The 21,888-nt window shown below is 41.5% G+C and overlaps 1 protein-coding gene across 8 annotated transcripts in view; it reads right to left on the minus strand.

Moving 5' to 3' along the window:
* KALRN (kalirin RhoGEF kinase) overlaps positions 1 to 21,888 on the minus strand; it is a 525,469-nt gene that overhangs the window by 299,613 nt on the left and 203,968 nt on the right. For all 8 annotated transcript variants that reach the window (XM_064451199.1, XM_064451195.1, XM_064451194.1 and 5 more), the window contains exons 4-5: positions 19,222 to 19,414; positions 14,407 to 14,919 (exon numbers count right to left, since the gene is read on the minus strand). In XM_064451199.1, coding sequence (XP_064307269.1) covers positions 14,407 to 14,919; positions 19,222 to 19,414 — 706 coding nt within the window. The remainder of the gene's footprint in view (positions 1 to 14,406; positions 14,920 to 19,221; positions 19,415 to 21,888) is intronic.

Consider the following 21,888-nt stretch of genomic DNA (forward strand, 5'->3'; position numbering starts at 1 on the left):
CATCCTGGCTTTATCAAGAATAGTGTGGCCAGCAGGAGCAGGGAGGTGATTTTGCCGCTGTACTAAGCACTGGTGAGGCCAGGCCGCACCTTGAGTACTGTGTGCAGTTTTGGGCCCCTCACTACAAGAAGGACATTGAGGTGCTGGAGCATGTCCAGAGAAGGGCAACGAAGCTGGTGAAGGGTCTAGAGAGCAGGTCTTATGAGGAGCAGCTGAGGGAGCTGGGGTTGTTTAGTCTGGAGAAGAGGAGGCTGAGGGGAGACCTTATCACTCTCTACAACTACCTGAAAGGAGGTTGTAGTGAGGTGGGTGTTGGTCTCTTCTCCTTAGTAACAAGCAATAGGATGAGAGGAAATGGCCTTAAGTTGTGCCAGGGGAGGTTTCAACTGGATATTAGGAAAAATTTCTTCACTGAAAGGGTTGTCAAGCATTGGAACAGGCTGCCCAGGGAAGTGGTTGAGTCACCATCCCTGGAGGCATTTAAAAGATGTCTAGATGTCTACACTTATGTGTAGAACATAAGTTCCTATGTTACATTAACGTGTCTTAGGGACATGGTTTCACGGTGGACTTGGTAGTGCTAGGTTAATGGATAGACTTGATGATCTTTTCCAACCTAAATGGTTCTGTGATTCTAAGTGCCTTGATACAAGATGTTAGGGAAAGAAAATGGCAGCTGCTGAGGGCTGGAGACGCTCTGGGGTCCTCCATGGCAAAGGGGGCAGGGACACCCCCGAGGGATGGTGGGTGGCCCATGCCAGGGCAGGGAGACAGTACGGAACAGCAGCAGAAAAATTTTAAGAATCAGAGGATAGCTGTAACAGCAGCAGAAATAAACTCATGCAAATATTATCCCTGACATCCCCCACTGATTGTCACCCCACCAAAATTGTTTTGATGGACTGGGTATAAACCACTACAAAAATCAGGGAAATTGAGTCTGGGGAAGAACAGGTGTTTATAGGAGTATGTCCTACTTCTTTACTCTCAACATCCAAATCGAGATGAGAAGTTTGTATTGATTAGCCAAAATTCTTCAACTTGAGACTGTTTTGCTTGCGACACCTTTTCAGCACCTGTGTAGTATATAAGGCATCCAGGATTTTGACACCAAGGAATATGGAAGGGCCTTGCAATACATGAAGGTTCAAGAAAACACTTCTGAATTAGTTTTCATAACATGCATGATATGTAAGAAGAAAAGCAAGAGTGACCCGGTTTAAAAAGACAAATACTCCTGGAAATGATCCACAGACCATGGTCCTGGTTTCACCTCTTAAACCATCACTGGCTCCTGAGGAGGCAATCCCTCAACTGCACATCCACCCTTATCTGTTCTCCATAAATAGATATGAAAGCTAATTTAAGATATACTTTTAAGACCCCAAGCTCTGCCAAGTGTGGGACATGTAAAGCATTTCAGCCAGGCCAGGAACCCATTCATTTAGGAATAATCACATAGCTACATCTGAAAGAAGCTGCACAATAGGTCTGTGAACCTCATGCACAGTTTAATTACATTATTTCCTGACAGCTAGCTCTTATCACCTAACCTTCTTCAGGATCAAAGCAATAAATAAAAAAAAAAAAAGCTGTTTTCTTCTCTTTTTCTATATGTGCGGGCCTCTTTCTTCGCTTTTTCTAGATGTGTGGGCTTCGTTGCCCTTTAAAGCATTTGGGTCTTCTTGTCTTCATTAGTTAAAGCAGCACTTTATGGTTATAATATGCTATATTCATCCTTAAAAATGAGTTTTAAGTCTGTATTCAGATGCCAGAACACTTTCTCTTGCCATACTGATCAGGGGAGCATTCCTGTGCCTCCCAGCGGTGCCAAGTTGGAGAAGCTCAAACAGCCTCAAAACGCTCCCTATCAAAATTGGCAAGCAAAATAAAGAGGAAATTTGTGCAAATGCAAAAATATTCCATTGGAACATACTGCCTTCAATTATTTTTGGACACATTCTAATGTTCATGGAGGAAGCAAGAGGAATAGTGACTGCGTATCCAGTGTCGGCAGCAGGAAACTACAAATAGCACAGCACACCATGTTCCAGTTTCAGCAGCGACAGGCTTCGGAGACATTTCCTTACAGTCAGGAGCGGACGGATTGTGAGACGACTGCTGCCAGAGTCTGGAAACATAAACCAGGAACTACGCCATCACTTGGTTAATGTTCTGCCCTCTTGCACTGAAAGGTCGCAAGTGTGTTGGATGATCCAGTGGCCCCAGACTGCTGTAACTATGCTATAGGGCACACTTAGAATGAAGGAAATGCGCAAGCCTCCCTCATCCCTAGCTCCAGCAGTGGAGCAAGGCATTGTTATTGTTTTTAAATTGCCATCAAAAAGATCAGGTTCAATTCCAAGTGCTGTGGAGGCAACATATTTAGCTGCCTGCAAAAAAAAAAAAAAAAAGCAGATCTGGCAGCCCAAGGAAGAATGAATTGATAAAGAAAGATGGAAGGCACTGAGATATCTATTTTAGACATCAGATCAGGACTCCCACTGCAGAACAGGCTTCCTCTGTGACAGGAGGCAAGGCAGTTAACCCCTGTGGTTTTTAATTCCCAATTTTTATCTTTGAACTTTGATCCTTTGTACTTTCATTTTGCTGCTCCAAAGCCCATCCAGCTCAACAGCAATCAGTCTCTGGCAGATGATTATCCTTCCTGATGGACGGCTGTCCACATCTGAAAAATCAGCATCCCAAATGCCTTCAGAAGATTCTTATGTGCTTTGCTTGTGGAGTCTGAATTTGGGTCATGGAACTGTTATGGGAGGAATTTTGTACCCTCAGAGTTGTCAAACCAGGAAGAGACTCGTAGCAGGCACAGAAATGTTAATGGTAAGCTCCAAAAATGGTCCTGCCCCACCCTCCACAGGGAAAGAAATTATGGTTGCAACAAGGGTAGGTGGCATTCACCACTAGTATAACATCCACCAAGAAGAGGATTTCTGATATATATTTATCCAGTTCCCTGTACTGCTCTGCTCAGCAGGCAAGGCAATCCCACACTTCCTCAAACCAGATGGCAAAACTGGGTTTGTAGCTGGTTTCAGTTGTAGGAGCAGCACAAAGCAGTTGGTGCGTACTTGTGAATTTATCCTGTTATTAGATTTGTCCCCAAGCTTTCTATGGGTGGTTGGAAAGGCAGGAAAGCAGATGTTCACAGTGCTATTGGTGTGCAGGGGAAGACCCCCTGTAGCCTCAACTGATACATAAGAAAATAGCAGGATACAAGCTTGACACTGTGAAAAAGCTGCAAGCTCCTTTGGAACATCACTAATAATAAAGACATTTTGATTTTACATTTTTCCCATTAGTAGAAATGAGCTCTGTTTGTTCTTTGAGGGAAGTTAAAAACTTCTACAATGATCTCCTGGTCTTGCAAAAAAAAAGTGTTCGCTCTTACAGATACCAAGAACAGGATCTTATTAACTGTGACCAGCAGTAGTCAAAGTAATGAACAGTTCCCACAGAGCCCCCGGTGATTACTGCCCACTCCAGCAGCTCTTCACTTTAGACTGGGGGCAACAAATTGTGGATGGCATTAGCAACCTGTCAGAAGCCTACTTCATATTAAACAGAGCAGATGTCAGCTAGCTACATCTTTAATTCAGAGCTACAGCCTGCAAAGACTGCAAGTTCCAGCATGCCGGTTCCTGAACAGAGAGATATCAGCTATGCAGGATTCATCTTCCTGTTAAAGGTGAAGGTTTTTGTAAGTAATTTATCCTTATAGACGCTGAAGAGGATTTACCCTACAGTTCCCCAATAATTCTTTTGTGTCTGTGTCTAGGGGAGGGGGATTGCAGATTTGACACAGTTTAGCTGCCACTCTCAGAGCCTTCCAAAGTGGAAGGTGCTGATCCCACTCTGAAATCTCTTTAGCATGACATCTGCGCGCTCAGCATCACAAGGAATTGTCAATACACACCCTGTGCACAACCACCCCTTGTTATAACATTTTTTCTGCTTCTAGGCAAACTCTGTTCATTTGTTAAAAAAAGAAAAATGAAAAAAGTCTGAGAGCAGGTACACCCAGTAACTTGGGGAATCCATGAGCCTAAGCCCTGTTTCACTGCCACCGAGCTTCAGAAGAAAAATTGGTAAAGATGCATTCAGAACATCATACTGTTTATTCAGCTGCATCAGAACACCTCATAGTGGCTTATCCATGACAGAGAGCACTGATGTGCTTCAAGACAATGCAGGAGCTGTACTCAGTAGCAAGAGTTCAATTATTCTAAAACGCAAAAAAAAAAAAAGAAACTTGACAGAGAACACATTTGAATAAATACTGAAAAATAATGAAAAACTGCTGTTACAATAGAGTTTTTGCTACATGCTTTCAATTCTCACCTGTTTTATTATAGCCTCCTTTCTTCTAAGATGTGCAAAGCAATTAAATAAAAGTGATTAAAGCTGGCATAGTTTCATTTGGGGAAATACACAAATTTTTAGCAATGAATATACAGTTTCTCCCTTTGATTTGAATTTCCTGTGTCCTTGATAAATGCTATTAGAAAGGTCTTGCACAAAACATCTTAAGTCAAGCAGAATATTCCCAGTACTATACTAAAACAACCCACGTCATGTGTGGATACATATCTGCATTCAGCAGGAATCTTTCCATACCCTTACCTCCGCAAGGGCATTTTTCAACTGCAAATCTGCATTTCTTTGCTGGAAACAGCCAATACACCAGCCAGATTCAGTACGTTACTGTGCTAGGTGCCATATGAACATGCACTTAACTATTGTTTATGCACCCAGCTCAGTCTCAATTTAAGCCTCCATTCATATAATCTATGTAATTATCTATCTGACATTTTAAGACCTGATGTTGTAAGGTGGTGTCTGCCAATTCAACAATTTAGGGACCTATCTGCACTCTGCCTGGTATTACAAATTCTGTGTCAGAGCAAACACTTCACGTTGAACATGGGACCTGTCCTCCCTGTTGTTTTAGTTTCAGAGTGGACTTCAGTACAAAGGATGGCATGAGATGATGATCTTCTATTCACATGGCAGCTTAATTTAGACTGACAGCTGACTTTCCTTCCCAGCATTGGCATCCCAAGTCCAATTTTATTAATGGGGAAGAACAGTTGTCTAGTGAGAATCTCTATACCAAAAAAAGCCACCATACGCTAAGGGAAATTTCAGATTATAAAAGAAAGCATTCTTCACTGGCAGTATGAGAGAGCAGATATTCCATACTCCATATGGAATCCACATTCCAGATATGGAAGCAGGGTTTCAGGAGAGAACAGACACTATGTGCTCTGTGCAAGAGTCCATATGTATGAGAAAAGACAGAGCAAAAGACTTTAAAAGAGATTTAAAATACTTGACTAAATGTTGCTCTTGAGCAATGTCTATTCCAGATCCATAAATGCAGAGATCTGTATATTTCTTCTATAGCTTAAGAATAAGAACCAATTTTGTCAGGAACATTTTCAAAGCTTGTTTTTTGTATATTAGGACTACTGCAAGCCCTGGCAAATCAGGTTGTCCATGATGTTGCAAAGGTCTACAAACATAACTGGAATACTGGGGAGGGGAGGGCCACCAGCACAGACAGCTGGAAATAAGATCCTGTTTCTGTAAGTGGGTGGCAAAGTTGCTAACCCTGCCATCAGTAACGCTGGAGCCAGAGACAGCAGCCAGAGATGGTGGCTACACAGCTCCTGGATGCAGGACTCTAACAGCACTGGCTCACTGATTACCTGTCAGTGGGAACTTTTGCAGAGACTGAGAGTCTTTCACTGATTTCAGCAGAAGCTGAGACTCTGCTTCACAGGACCAGGCCTCTGTCTTTTCAGCAGACAACTCAGGGAGACCTCGAGCACTAAAATGCATTCAGGTCAGGGGATGCAGCTAAAACTAGCATGAAACAGAGTTGTTTCACCAGACGAAGAGAGAAGCAGCTGCTTTGGGCTGAGATGGGTAGGTACCAACAACAAATTGAGCCCTTGTGATCTCTGAGAACTCTTTTTCTGGGACTATGGGTAGGGGATTTCATTTATGCTAAGCAGTAAATTCTTGGTCACTCTTCTTATAAAGCTCTCTGCAAACACATAGAATCATAGAATCGTTAAGGTTGGCAAAGACACTTAAGATCATTGAGTCCAACCGCTAACCTATCACTGCCAAGTCCACCACTAAACCATATCCTCAAGCACCATGGCTACCCTTCTTTTGAATACCTCCAGGGATGGAGACTCAACTACTTCCCTGGGCAGCCTGTTCCAATGCTTGAGAACCCTTTCAGTGAAGAATTTTTTCCTAATATCCAACATAAACTTCCCCTAGTGCAGCTTAAGGCCATTTCCTCTCATCCTATCGCATGTTACTGGGGAAAAGAGACCAACACCCACCTCACTACAACCTCCTTTCAGGTAGTTGTAGAGAGTGATAAGGTCTCCCCTCAGCCTCCTCTTCTCCAGACTAAACAACCCCAGCTCCCTCAGCTGCTCCTCATAAGACCTGCTCTCTAGACCCTTCACCAGCTTCGTTGCCCTTCTCTGGACATGCTCCAGCACCTCAATGTCCTTCTTGTAGTGAGGGGCCCAAAACTGCACACAGTACTCAAGGTGCGGCCTGGCCTCACCAGTGCTTAGTACAGCGGCAAAATCACCTCCCTGCTCCTGCTGGCCACACTATTCTTGATAAAGCCAGGATGCCGTTGGCCTTCTTGGCCGCCTGAGCACACTGCTGGCTCATGTTCAGCCGGCTGTTAACCAGCACCCCCAGGTCCTTTTCCTCCAGGCAGCTCTCCAGCCACTCCTCCCCAAGCCTGTACTGTTGCCTGGGGTTGTTGTGACCCAAGTGCAGGACCCGACCCTTGGCCTTGTTGATTCTCATACCGTTGGCTCCAGCCCAATGATCCAGCCTGTCGAGGTCCCTCTGTAGGGCCTTCCTGCCCTCCAACAGATCGACACTTCCACCCAGCTTGGTGTCATCTGCAAACTTACTGAGGGTGCACTCAATCCCCTCATCCAGATCATCAACGAAGATATTAAACAGGACCGGCCCCAACACTGAGCCCTGGGGAACACCACTCGTGACTGGCCGCCAACTGGATTTGACTCCATTCACCACCACTCTCTGGGCTCGGCCATCCAGCCAGTTTTTAACCCAGTGCAGAGTGCACTTGTCCAAGCCATGAGCAGCCAGCTTCTCCCAGAGAATGCTGTGGGAGACAGTGTCAAAGGTCTTACTAAAGTCCAAGTAGACAACATCCACAGCCTTCCCCTCATCCACCAAGCGGGATGCAAACATGCATGTTTGCAAACACAGACCCCAGTTCAGTGCCTTTCCCAGTCAGTATCTGTACCCCCAAGGCCTCTGGCCTTTGTCTGGACAGACATTTGGAATGGGCTAAGGATGAAAGTAACATGCTTAAATGATCCTCACTTAGACCCTCAGTCAAACGCCTCTGTAGAAGACACTAAGCTTATTAACTTATTTTATTGCGGAAGTCTTATAGAGCTTACCTCAGGTCTAAGAACACCCCCTGTGTTTAAAATCTCCATGAAAGCTCCTTACTGTGATGCTCACTTACTGTGCTGTTGTGATATCCATGGTGTACGAACTTCGATTGAAAATCCAGGGCATGCTGATTTCTGTACACCAATGCGGTGTTCATGTAACTTAAATGAAGTCTAAATCCTATGCAAAAATCCATGTCTAATCCATGCTTATTATGCCTGTATTATTATTACTGTTAACTGTTAAATACCATTCATTCAGTAACAAATCCTTTCTCAGTGAAACAGCACAGGAGGTATATATACATATATATATACTTCTCCGTGGTGCAAAACACTAAGGATGTACTCTTGTTATTAATCCTGATTCTGGTTCTTTCCCCTCCTAATATGCTTCCTGCCTCCTCCCCAGCCCTAATTGACCTCCTCCCCAGAACTCATTCGCTTTGTATTCATTTCACATATGACAGCTCCCTCTGTCAGCTTCTCAGTACTTTCTTCATTGGTTACCCAGTCTCATTCCCTGGGACACATCCCCCTTACAGCAATTTCTAAGTCAACATCTTACACAAAATCTTGGAGGCAATTGTATATAAGGCACATAGAACAGATCAAAGAAACCAAGTGCTTCCAGCAGTGAAATAAGAGAGGGGAAATGGTCCTTCACTAAGTGGATTTTATCTCAGTCAGAGCAGTCTGTCCCAGGTGCGGTGCCTTTTGCCATTACACAAATCCTTAAGGGTTAATATGACATGTTGTAAATGGGGACACTCTATCATCTCCTTATGTATCACCTCCAGGGTCTTTTGAGACTGCTAGAAGAAGAAGATGTAGGAGTGATGGGAAATGAAGAAGGAAGTGAAGATGTTGCTGATCTTTGTAATCTTTCTTATGCTGCTTTTCCAGAAAGTCAGCTACGACCCATTTCTAGGAAATGCTTCCCCACACAGCATCACTTGACTAAAGGAGCAGCTACAATTGCTCTGCTTAATGGACTGTAATAAAATAAACTGCCTCCTATTAGCAAGAAGGATCATATCATCAGATTTGTAATGCATTTTATTACAGAACATACAGCATCAGAATTTTTAAGTGCAGTATGAGAGGAAGTAATATATGAAATGGTTAAAGTGGATATGTATCACACAATCACAAATGCACTGATAGTTTTCCTTCCCTCAAATATCAAGATATCAATGTTCCTTACTTAAAGCCACCTCCCCCCACACAAACCACAGTGTAAATTTCCACATTTTGCATGCCATTATTCCATCAAAGTCATCCTGCATCTTTTTAGTTAAAAAGTAGCTTGCAGAACATTTCTTCCTTCTGAGGAACATGAACCTTTGGCAGGTGTAATACTCCAGTAATAGTGTAGGCGTGGTTCAAACACTCAGATTACGTACTCCTTGCATCATCTTCTCTCCCACTGACTTTGCTACAGAGTTAGAGCTTCCCTGTATTTTTCTAGACTAACTATGTATGGTGTCATTAGATTCAAAACCAGGGACTCCTGAATTTCATCTGGCACTTCAGAATAAGGGTTTACGTGTATATTGTGCTCCTGCTGGAAATCGATAGAAGTCTTCCCATTCCTTTCATCAGGAATGGGAATAGGACACTGGGCAGGAGTCTAGTACAGCTGGTATATCTGTGATTTTCCTCCTTCAGAAATCAAATGCCACATTATTTATTTCACTAAGTGGGGGCTGTGTTTAATAGCACCTGTCCAGTAGAATAACACATCAGTTCCCTTATTTAAAGAAACCAGACCGAGGAAGAGGCCTGCAGCAGTGCTGTGTGTGAGAAGGGAGGGATGCACTGTGTGCTCCTTGGTGCCACGGTCTCGGTGTGCACACCTGCCCAGGGAGCGGGATGCAGGAGTTTTGCTGCAACTGTCATCCCACCCTATCTTCCCTCAACCATTTTGCGTATCGCCCCCGCTCCCTCCCCACCCCAAACTGTCTTCAATCGTGTGAACTTTGCATTGTTAACACATCCTGATCACTCTTGCACCCACTGAAATCCTTCTGTCACTCCAAGCTGGTCACAACACCTGGGAAGTGGGAGCAACAGCCGCTGTGGGGTAGGAGCTGCAGGCCATGCCCTCCGCTCCCCCTCACTGCTGCCACCGCAGAGCAGCAGTACCACGGCAGCCCCCACAGCTTCCCACAGCCTGCTCCACAGGGAAAATCACAGGCAGAGCAGTGCTTTTCAAAGGGAAGCTTTAGTATGGATGAGACAGATGGTTTTGACTGCAAGCCCGCTACTTCACTGCTCCCTGAAGACTAGATATGGCCTGTGGTTTGCCACTAGTCTTTCTACAAAGCTAGCCGTATCCACATAAAATGTTTCTCCCACTGCAAACTTCCAGTGAAATTCACTTGTGGCATTTTCTAACAAACATTGCCATCTTTTGGAGTTTGCCTTTGTGTAGTGGACTCTGTAGAAAGTCAGGAAGGAGAGGGGAAGGTGAGGACAGAGAGAACATGCAAAGTCTCTGCCTCCCGTTAGAGGCTGACCCCAATGATACTACAGCAGTCTGCACTTCCTTTGATCTGGTGTTACAAGTCTACAGTAGAGATCTGAGGTTCAGTCCAGTTGATGACTCTATTGTTTATACTTAATGTGGACAACACTGATTACATCATGATAGCTGTTTTTCATTCACATACATGCCGAAGTAGTAAAATTGATATGGAACCAACCCAGAATGATGGGGAAATTCCTACAAAAGTTGGTTGCCAGTTATAAACGATTTCCAGAAGAGCTGGAAAGTGCAGTGTAAGGATAATTTTTTGTCCTTTTTGGTATTTATTCAAGTGCAAAACATGTGGACTCTTGCCTGAATTCTTCTCCCTGTCCAGATTTCAACCAACCAATTAACATTTCTCAGATAGTTCTAATAGTTGGATCTATGCTGATTGTGGGTTTTGTGTTTTAAACCGTATTCAATTTAGACTGGACTACATTTTTTGGTGTTACTGATGGCTAAAAATATTTTCCCTGTTACCTGTTTACATATATATATGTATATGTATATATACATACATATATTTACATTCCCTGTTACATATGTATATGTACATACATATGTATATATTAGTGGGTGAGGAATTAATTTGTTAAACAGTGAGGGTCAGGGCTACACCAGCGGCTGAAATGTGTTATTTATCAGCAGATCATTACAGTCAGCACTGCACAGCATGTGAACTTCCTCACACCACTCTGCCAAAGCTCCCCACATGGCTGACCTGCCTGCTGACTTGAGCTTCAAGGAGCTCCCAGTCTCCATCTGGGGATTCAGTCTCACTGCACTGCTTGTGCCTATGTGGTAGCCCAACTTCTCCTCTCCCTCAGCCCCAGCACAGGAAAATAAAACCCTAAAGGCCTGACTTGGAAACAAAGTTTCTCCGCAGACAGCTCTGCTCTCTGCCACTGATTTGAGTGGGAGAAGCCCAGGGTGTGACTGCCATCCCCTCCTTTTATTTTGCCAATAATATGAGTTCCTCAGCACACAGCTATACAGACCTTCTGTAAGTTGACTAATTCCTGTGATTTGAATAATTCGTGCGTCCAGGTAGTGACTGTCATTTAGAAATGTTCCAATAGAGGGGATTTACAGGAAGGAAAAAGGTGACTTGAATTGCTTTGAACATCTGGGTATTTTAATACCAAGGGGTTAAAAAATTAACCTACCTTAAAATACTGTGTAGTTTTCCTTCTTGTGTCTCCCTTTTTTTTTTCTATCCCATCTTTAAGAACTTTTCAGTCAATGAGGACACCTGAAATTTTTTAAATCAGAGGTGTCCAGAACCTGGAAAGTTCTTATCCATTTTATCCTTATTAGAACAGGTTTCCTAAAATATCACCTAATGAGTATACAGAGATATTTTTAAAGGCCCTAAAACCTTATTTATATTTAGAATTTTATGTTGGGCTTTGGGCTTTCACAGGGTATTAGAATTGTCATTTGATTAGCACTAAATGACATACCCAGGTTATATGGAAAGAGCTGTGCCTCTCCCCAGGAGATGATGACCATCCTGGCTCTGCTACCTTACCTAACTGTAGAGGGTAGAGTGCAACCGAGCAAATGGAGGTACCAGGAAACTTTAAAATTCAATACACAGACACACTGTGGTGGCTATTTATACAGTGGAGACAGCACTCAGACTGGATTTAGCTCTGAACATTTTATGAGACAAGTACTTTCCAGTCTGAGGTGGTCAGACTACTCCAAAGAGATTTGCAGAAGGCAGCTAAGGAGAATAAGCACATCACTATTTTGCATCAGTCTAAATGTGGGAAATGTGAAGTAAAAGGGTCTGCAACCTTCCCTGGAAGAATTTTAGGGACTCACAAACTGAAAAGCTTAAAAACACTGATTTGAGGGTATAAAACAACGAAATATTTTCTATTCTTTGGGGAAATGTAGTAGTCAAGAAAAGCCAAGCAGAGCCACTCAGAGAAATCAAAGCAAGACTATGTGTTTAGTTAATGTGAGGTAGATGAATAAGAGATATCAAGATCAAAATGCCAGTTTTGTCAGTCAGGAATTGTTTGAGACAACCAGTGTTAAAAAGGCAGGAATCACATTCTCACTGCTTCTTCCTTCACCTCAAAGGTTTCATTTATCTGCTGACTTCACTAAACATTACACTTAACAACGTCAGAATAACATATGCAAAGAACCTAGCTGTCACAATGCTCAGACTCATATCACACCATCCTTTTTTGCCTGTTCAGGAGACAGAAAGCAAAAATATATTGGCGACTTCCTTCAACACTACGGAACAGTGCTTGGCAACAAGAACTCAGGCACTGACTTGATCTGAGAGCCTTTCATCTTATAACATTAATAATAATTTGCTAAAGAAGCATAATTTGCTAATAATAATTTATATTAGTAAGAAATGGTCATCTGAATAATCCCAAAGAAACTAAGAAACCCAAACTGAAACACTGACTGAAATACAGCCATGACTGGGGAGGACAGCAGTGAGTGATCTCCTTATAGCATGTGACAAACAAGGAAAAGGGAGAAGAAATTGTAGTAATTGGAAGAAAAACTCTGCCCTTATGCATTCCTGAATCACTCTCATTTTAGAGGGACTCATCTGAATTCAAGGTTTTCCCAATAGGAGTATTGATTATACCATGATGGAGCCATTCCAGTCCTGGCATCCCTTAATGGTATTTAGTACATGCATTGAAAACCAATGCCTTGCGTCTTGCTCTGCACTACTGAATATTATATTTGTTTCAGCAATGTGGTTCTCCCTGATGTTTTAAAAATAATACTAATTTGCAGTTGACTAAAAAAAAATCATCTTCAGCAAGATCGCATTGCAGATGAGGTCTGCATTTCTTTTGCTATTCCTCCCACATCCAGGAGGAATTCACATTAGTGAATTCACATTAGTGAATTAGAGGAATTCACGTTAGTGAAACAACTGGATCATACATTAAGCAGAGAAGATTCAGAGATTGGTGCTTTTGATGGATATACAGACTAGATAAACAGGAGTCCGAGAGCTCAGTTCCTTCCACTGAGAATACCCTACTTCTGTGGTCTAGAATTTTAAATGTGCAGCACAGACTTCTCATGAAACCACCTCACAAGATGTCAAGCACTTCTGTGTTAAGGAAGTGAGACTGCCAAGACTCTAGCAAAACACAGTCTTCTAAAATAAATCTACTGAAATCGGTACCTGCTTATGCTTCCAGGGGCAAACAGCAGACAAATACTAGAAGTAGTAAGAAGCCTGCTTTATTGTGTGTTACTGAAATTTGTAGGTGTTGGTGTGTATGAGACCTGGTAAGGGAGCTCTAGCTGTTTTTCAGTCAGTCTTTTCAACAAACATGACAAGCTGCTATGCATTGCTTGCAGGGGACTTCCCTATCTACTACGGGTTTCTGAATTAGTGTCTTCTGAAGAGGCTGGGAATGGGGATGTAACTCTGCAGCGCTACTGCACACCTAAAGCCGTGTAAACTTACCTCTGCTTCTGCTGCTTTAGATACTTTTGTACACTGTATTTCATTTCGAGACTCCCTATGTGCTTTTCAGGCTGATACGCTACATTACAGATGTCTAAGAAATAAGAAATTGCAACGCAATCTCTATGGAATAATTTAGTGTTAAATATTTCTCAAACAAGGTCTTGTGCTGGGGAACAGGAATCTTGGCCACTGACTCAGTGTCAGGTATGAATTCAAATGCCAGCCTTACATGCTTTTTAATGCAAAACAGCCACCCTGAGTTTTGTGTGCTGCTGTCATTCCAGAACACTTTCTCTTGGTCTGTTTATATATTTAACCTAAACACAGTCTCAGATCTCATGCTGTGGGAACTAAGTGGCCATGTCCTTGGTACAAAACCATCACTAAAGGTTTTACCAGTTGCAAATCTTGTTGTGAGTTCCTAGGAAAGGGAAACTGAAGATATTGCTTGAGATACCAATTAGGAGGATTTAAACTACAAATTTTCCTTAGACTCACAAGAAGTGCAAACAATAATCACAGTGAATCAAGCCCTAAAATAATTCTTCTTTAGGTGCTGTGACATGTAGATAAATATAGTCATAAGCTTAGAAGAAGAAACTTGAAAAAAAAGCCTGATTCTTGTGCTAATGTCTACCAAATATAGCCATTGTGACACAAAAAAAGCAGATTAACTTTCATTGAAAGTGACATAGACAAGTTATTCTTGGATATCATTATGCCTGCTACATCCAACAATTAGTTCAGTGAATTTTGTTTACGAGTCACATAAAGTACATCTGCTGGCAACATGAGATTTACACCTATGATGAATACCTCATGGTGCTAATTATAGAAAAAATGGCAACAGTGTCCTTATGATAAAGTCTTCGTTAAAGTGTAGAAAGAAACAGATTATTCCCTACCTTCTCAGCATCTTGCTCAAAAAGCCGGAGTTGAAAGCACTGGTCCAGTTTCAACTTGCGGACGTGCCACATCTGATGCAAGTGTTGCCGGGTAGAATGCAGCTTGTCTAAAAGGCTGGTGATCTTTGGCACAAGACTTTGAAAATCTGCACTTCCAGGAATGCAGTTCCTACCAGAAAAACCATCACTGCATCTTATGCATTGTAATAACCTCTGACCCTCACGATCCAGTTCTTCCACAGGAGCTTTAATCACTTTTTTCTTAAGCTGCGTGTGCTCATCGATCAGCCTTCTTGAGCCCTCAACATCAACTGGAAACTCTTTCCTAGCCAACATTTCCTGGAGATCCTCCAGCCTTGATAATAAATGGATGGCACTGTTGAAAAACTCTTCCAAGGAGACGCGCAACTCTATCCATTCATCATGGTTGTAATCCAAGGATCCTTCAAACTCATCCGTCAGCTGAGAAGGATCTACGAGTTTTGCCAGGCCTTCAACAGATACCATACTTGTCTAAGGAAGGGAAAATGACAGCGTTTGAATCAGTCACTGCCTAATCAGAAATAACAGTGCAATCCATAAATAGTATGAAGGGATTATTTTCCTCGTCAATACATAATTGAAGGAACACTGCAAAAGATGCTGAGGACTATGTTTAATTTTGAATAATTAATTGGATTGAAAACTTGTCTATTAATGACATTTATTTATGAAAATACATGATATTTACTGGAATAATGTCTATCTTTTTCAGCTGGCCTGACTATAAGAAACATATAATGAGAATGCTTCTGCCATAGATTACTTTAACCCAGATGGATGCTGAAGACTTCTTACTGCAGCTTTGGATATCTGGATGATTGTTCACAAAACAGGTATGTGGTATTACAGGGATTCCGCTACTTGAGTTACACTCAGGCTGGTGGCTACGCAGCTGCAAAAGTTTTAGGCATATGAACTGAAGCAGGTATTGTGATCTGGCAAAACACAGAATATGTTATCATACAAATATATGGCTTTTTCTTCCAGATTATTCCAGTTAGCTTTTGCCACAGGCAGACCTTTTTCATATTAGTAATTTCAAATGTAATTAAGCAAAAATCAATGTAAAAGTGAAATGTCATTGGAGTATTAACAATTAGAATTTATTGCTAATGGAAAGTACTGCTCATGAATCATACACGATCAATGAGAGATGGTTTTAATTCATTCATACTCAGTAATCAGTGACAGAGCAATGCACTGGGTGCCTGGAAAGCAGATCATAGTTTAAGGATGCAACAAGTGATGGCTGTTCCCATTTACGGTAGACAAATTATTTTTTTCTGAAATATGAGCATAGGGTTTCATATGTTACTAGAGACTTTCAGTGCTGTCTTGTTAACACCCAAGCTGGCAGCCCTTAAAGGCTTGTGATGTTCATCGGTGACTGCACATCTATCCCCTGAAGATCAGGCCTCTAAAAAATGTCAGAGTTTGTGCGAGTTTGTGCTCTTCAGAAGTGGAGGCACCAGATAATCACAGCAACCTTGTAAAAGTCATCTACAAAGAAAAACACCTCAACCCTTGTCCATTATCCTGAATTATGTTCAAAATAGCAGACTTCGCACTGGTTTAAAGTTAATAATAGGCTTTTCTTCCAGTTTGATCCATCTAAAAATATCAGGCATTCTGCAATATATTAAAATTGAGATTGTATTGAACTTAAGCTCAGCAGAAAGATTATTTTAAAACTTTCTTGCAATGTTTCTTGCTTTGGGGAAGGGGGAGGACAGAGGGAAGAGACAACAAACAAAGGGAAGGTAAGTGTGTAGCTTCAGAGGGATTTCAGATTTCCAAACCTCTTGACCTGGATGCTGACCCCTTGAAGGTAATTCAATTTAGAGTTTAACTGCCTGTCAGGAAAAGACTTCTCTTCATGGTTCATACCTGGGCATTCCCCCTGCAGTGTGTCAAGCTAATGGAAGCACTGGTCTTATCATGGACAGAATTTGACACGATGAATAGCAGAAAGGTTTTTAATTTCATGGATTCTGCAGGAAATTTCTTTATTCGGATTTGTTTCTTTAAGGAGTTCTTGAAACTCTTATGAAAACAACCATAGTTAGGCAGGTACATGGCAAGATAAAGCAACTGTCTCTCAGGCATCACCTGTCTTTCTTTACAAATCACTTTAAAAAGTGCTGCCCACTATTGGAATCCTTTTGGCAGGAGAAAGAAAATAATCTCAAAGGCACCTCTGAATTAATGCTAACTAAGGTGCCTGGTCCATTCCTCAAAGTGACAGGAAGCTTTGAGTCCACGTATATCAACTAAACCCCTTTTCTTCTCTTTGTGTGATGATCTGTGGGCATGCTTCACTCCCCGGACTGTGACACAGAATCATTCTGCCAGAGTCTCACAACACAAAATCCAGATCATTAGCCTCCACTAAGGGTCATACACTGCCCTGGCACATGTGTAATGATTCCATTAAGCTCAAAAGCAGATCTGGCCTTAAAACTGACACTGGTTACTGCTGAGTTTGCAGATGGGCTAATTCAACAGAGATGTCCATTGCCTTCCAGTGCAGTCTGTTCCTGCCAAGGGCCTCATATTTGATCACAGCTGTGGGAAATCACCATGATGGTTCAGTGCAGAGAGGGTACCTGTGTGCTGCCCCACATAAATCAAATAAATGTGAGTCATATTGACCCATGATGATTATTTAATATTCACGGTTCTTCTTACAAGAGAGCATGAGCTGCCCCAGAGCCTGAGTCTACCAATAAGCAGCAGTATCCACAAGAATCCTTTAAAATAGAATTTCCTGTGTGTACATTGCAGGGGGACTATTATACAGTGGGCCACAGCTTAAGAAATCTTTTTAAAATCACAGAATTGGAGAGCTCATCAGTTCTGAGTGTCTGCAGGCAGCCCAACACACAGTGAAAGAACTGACTCTTCTCCTCCAGTCCAAAAATTTGTGAACCATTACAGACACCCATGTGAACAGCCCAGCAGACAGACTAAGGCTCAAAGGCACACACACAAAATGAAAATACTGTTAACACGTGCCAGCATGTACAGCAAAGGAGCCCAGAGCTTTTAACACAATACGGACTCAGAGCTGTAATTATGAAGAATAGTTTGACAACAATTTACTCTTAACTGTCATCACATTAACTCCACACAATAAAAAATATGTTAAGCCTCCAGAAAAGTATTAATTCATTAAAAAAAACAAAGAAATATTCTAAAAATATATATTTGAACTCTGTTACTTTACTTCTAGGTCTTGAAGCTTTAGAAGACATTGCTTTAGCTCACTAAAGCACTGGAGGACTGAAATTCAGTGTTGGATATACATGCATAAGCTATGTCTTTTATTGGGCTACTGTGGGACTGCCCCTTAGTGCCCATATATATTTTAAACGGAAGCTCCCCAAAAGCTAATCTATTACTAGTCTCTGCACAGGCTCCCTCCTGATCCACATTCGTCTGTACCCATACATCTCCTTTCTCCTTCCTACTGCCCTGATCCCTCTCATTGCCCACAGGCAGCATTGCCAATCTCATTGCACTGTAATGGCAGCCACTTCTGCCCAGAGCGGTGATTTCAGTAAGTGTGAAGAATCTCTGGAGATGACATAAACCTGTACTGAAGACAGCCTTGCTTTCACAGGTACATAGGGGATAGCAAGTGGAAGTTATTTTGATGGCTGAGTCCTCATAGGTAACCAAGGAAGGTAAAGACCCATTTAAACAAAGTAAAATTTATGAGTTGACTGGTTTTTGTGAGACAGAGGGAAAAATCTTATCCAAACACTTCAATTGTGATAATAATGTAAAAGTTTGTTAATCTAGTTGCTCATTGTAGTTCAAGAGTGCTTTTAAGAAGATGTTGAAAATAAGGACATATTTATATCACACTGACTTCAACAGATCTTAACTATATACTTAAATATAGTATTCCATTGCAGTCAACATGAACTATAGCTAAATTCTCTTCCGAATTCCAGAGATGCAAAATCTGAGTGTCTTTCTGGAATTAATGGATTGGTAAGTAGGACAGCCAACAACAGAATTATTTCTCAGCAAACTGAAACAAAACAACACATGACTAACTCATGGCTGGGCATGGCTGATGCATGAGCAATTCATGCACCTGAGCTTTGCTTCTTTTTGGGTAAGAAGCTGAAATTCACAGAAAACTGAAGTGCACTATGAGAATACAGCTGGTCTGTCTTCACCAATGACAAAATTAGTAAAATTCCCTTTAATTATGCAGTTGTTGTGTATTGGTTACTTCTCAAAGAACCTGCCTGAGGCACCTTACCATTAACATGAATTGTTAATGTTAACCTTGAATTGTAAATCTCAATTAAATTAAAGCAGTGACAATATATAGATAAATTTATTATAAATGTCTTTTATTTTAAAAAGCCACTACTTGAAGTTGGGTAGAGGTCAGCGAATAAACCCATACATTAGCATCTAGAGAACTTTGTCTTCAGTGTATTGACTGATTTGGTGGGGTTTTTTTCTAAGATAAACACAGGAAAGTCTGAATGCTATACCACCAAAAATAAATATCACAAAAAAACCCTCATGAAAGTGAACTATGTACGTGAACCTCTGAAATGAAACGTGCATCCCATTCCACCACTGTGCTCAGAAGGCAACCTGATGACAGGGCATCAGCCCACTCCTGCAAACTGTTCTCAGATGTCTTTTTTTCTCTCAATTGCAGGGCTTGGGAATTTTTTTTTTCACCTGAAGAAAATTTCTCATCAGAGATAATGCTTTACCATACATCCTTCATGTGGCTCTCACCTCAAAGATGAACTTGGAACTGCCGAAATTAGTTTTCTGCTTCTGCCAGAAATTATCAGGTTTTATAATCAGGGCAACATGAATCTCAGCAGGAAAGGCTTCTTGAAGGGTCTTTAGGAGAGGCTTGATCAAATCCCATTTGGATCCCCGCATATCGATAATAACAGTGAAACCTCGTTTACAAACATCTTCGCTGTAGGAATAAAAGCATATCAAGATCATTAATATTGTGGACAGTTATGCTGAGACTTTACTTTTGTCGCTAGTGTTCAGTGCCTCAGAGCAAAGCAAGGAATGATATACTTCAAAATAAAAGGCAAAACACAGTACAGCATAAAGGACATATGAAAGGCTGTATTAATTTTACCATAATCTAATTTACATGAAATTCAAGTGTATATATTAGAGTTTAACCTCTAATTTCCCAAATGCATGTAATTCAAATTTTCACTGAAAACATACATACTTTCACACAACTGAAAACAGAATCAAATATATCTGTATAGAAGCTATTTATGTGTACATACAATGGATCCTGCTTTCAACATACTGAATTCAATCCACAGCCAAAGCCAACAAGCAGGGTCCTGTGCCTCAGCATTGCTGGCCACTCGTGAATTTGGGTGCCTTCATCTTCAGCATCCTTTTAAGGGCTTTTTAAACAGTGTAATTTCCAGAAAAGCACCTGGCAATCATTCTGTGAAAGGACGGTCTTTGTGACTCAGCACATGCACTGTTAAAATTGGGGCCCTTTTTCCTCCTGATTGATCTTCCAAATGTTGCAGGACCTATTTAAATTTCAGTGATACTTTTCAGCCAGCCTGTGCTCCTCCCTTCTCAAAAGTTCAAGACAGTTATCTGGCCTGGTCATTTGCAATGCACGGAGCCTAAAAGCTCCAGAACATTAGCTTGCACATGTCTTCCCTTTTTCCTCAGGAGAAGAGAGAAGAAAGAAGAAAAGGACATGTTCATTCAAGTAAAATCTGGGCAGCTTTCAGCATAGCTTTCCCAGGGACATAGTGTTGCTCCTCAGAAAAAGGGGTATGGTTCAGAAGTGTCATCCTCCATCTGCAGCATCCAACTTCTGATGAGATTTAGGAAGTGGCTACTCCTCTGACTGACCAGATAATATACCTGCCATGCATGGTGTTGCAATCTTGAGAGCTATAGTGCCTGCTTCAGGTCTCAAGCACCTGCACAAAATGAAAAATTCCCCAACCCCAGTAATACTATTGGTATGGTAAATTATTAAAATTCATTGGCGATTTACTAAAAACGCCAGAGTGGTGTACCTACTGATCTAAATTTATTTTTTTTTTAAGGTGGACTGGAGGTCACAGCCTTTTCCACAGAAGAAGCAGCTGTTGGAAGAAAGGAAGTGTGGAAAGAAGAAAGGAGGATGAAAACAGAAAGAACAGTTGAGAAAGAAGAGAAACATGGCAGAACACATTTTCTGTAATGAATGCAACAGTGAGGTACAGAACAAGAAATCCTCCTTAATAGATGAATACAGCACCATTGACCTTTCTGCAAACTGGTCATCAACATAAATAGGATCAATATTGTGGACATAAAGGCATGTGTGAAATAATTTAAAATAGCAAGTGCTGATATAACTGGAATAAATCTGAAATATGCTGAGGGGAGATATTAAGTATAGTTATAAGCCAGAAACTGTAAGACTCTTTAGTCTCCACACAAATACTTGCAGTGCGCAAACACAGGACGATTTTCACTATACTCTGTCTCTCTAAATTCTTAAAGCACTCTTTCTACTAATAAGATCCAGCTCCTATATATCTCACTGAAAACGACTCTATAAAGCTTACAACTAGGTTTCTGGACTGGAAAAAGGACAAGAATAAGCTTCATAGGAGGCACACAGGGTTAACATATATAACTTAAAAATTCAAGTCTTTGGTGACCTTACCAGTATCTAGAAAGATTTGTGCACAGATGGACCATCCCATGGCAAAGCAGATTTTGCCACATTAAGAAAGTCTGCTAACTTCAACTGTCTCAACTTACTGCCAGGAAGGAGCAGTCAAAGCCAACTAGCTTGGTCCTCTGCCCTAACATTACTGGCACATCTAGAGCACATTGCAGACAACAGTCAGTGCAAAGAAAAACTAGGGAGACCAGGAACTTCCAAACACTGTCAGGAATATAGATCTTTTTATTCTCCTTTTACCTACTGCTGAAAGGTCAGACATCTGATCCTTCCATAACTGATGCCAAAAAAAGGCTGTAAAAGAAGCTCTGTTGATGGTGCTACTGCCTTTTGCCCTTTGGAACGGGAGCTGAGACAACGAATCAAATCAGACAGGGATTAATAGAAGGGGGGGTTGTGTTTTGTTTCTTTTTTTTTTTTTGCAAAGCTTTATAGGGTCTTCAGTAACTTCTGCCAAGTCACCAATCTCTATTATACTGAACTGACTTTTCCAAGGATTGATTTTTCTTCACACTGGACAAAGACATCCAGGAGCCATACGGTCATATCTAAAACAATAACTTAATACTTACTGATGAACAACAGAAAAACCTGTTTCAGTAAGCAGGACAGAAATGTCCTGAGGGACTGAAGTCTTCCATGTATTAACGTGAACTTAAGTCTTAGACCCAAACAGACCCAAAATCAGACCTTGTCTGTAGCTTTAGAGGGTAGGC

Source organism: Phalacrocorax carbo, chromosome 5 (assembly GCF_963921805.1).
Source record: "Phalacrocorax carbo chromosome 5, bPhaCar2.1, whole genome shotgun sequence".
NCBI classification, from domain to species: Eukaryota; Metazoa; Chordata; class Aves; order Suliformes; family Phalacrocoracidae; genus Phalacrocorax; species Phalacrocorax carbo.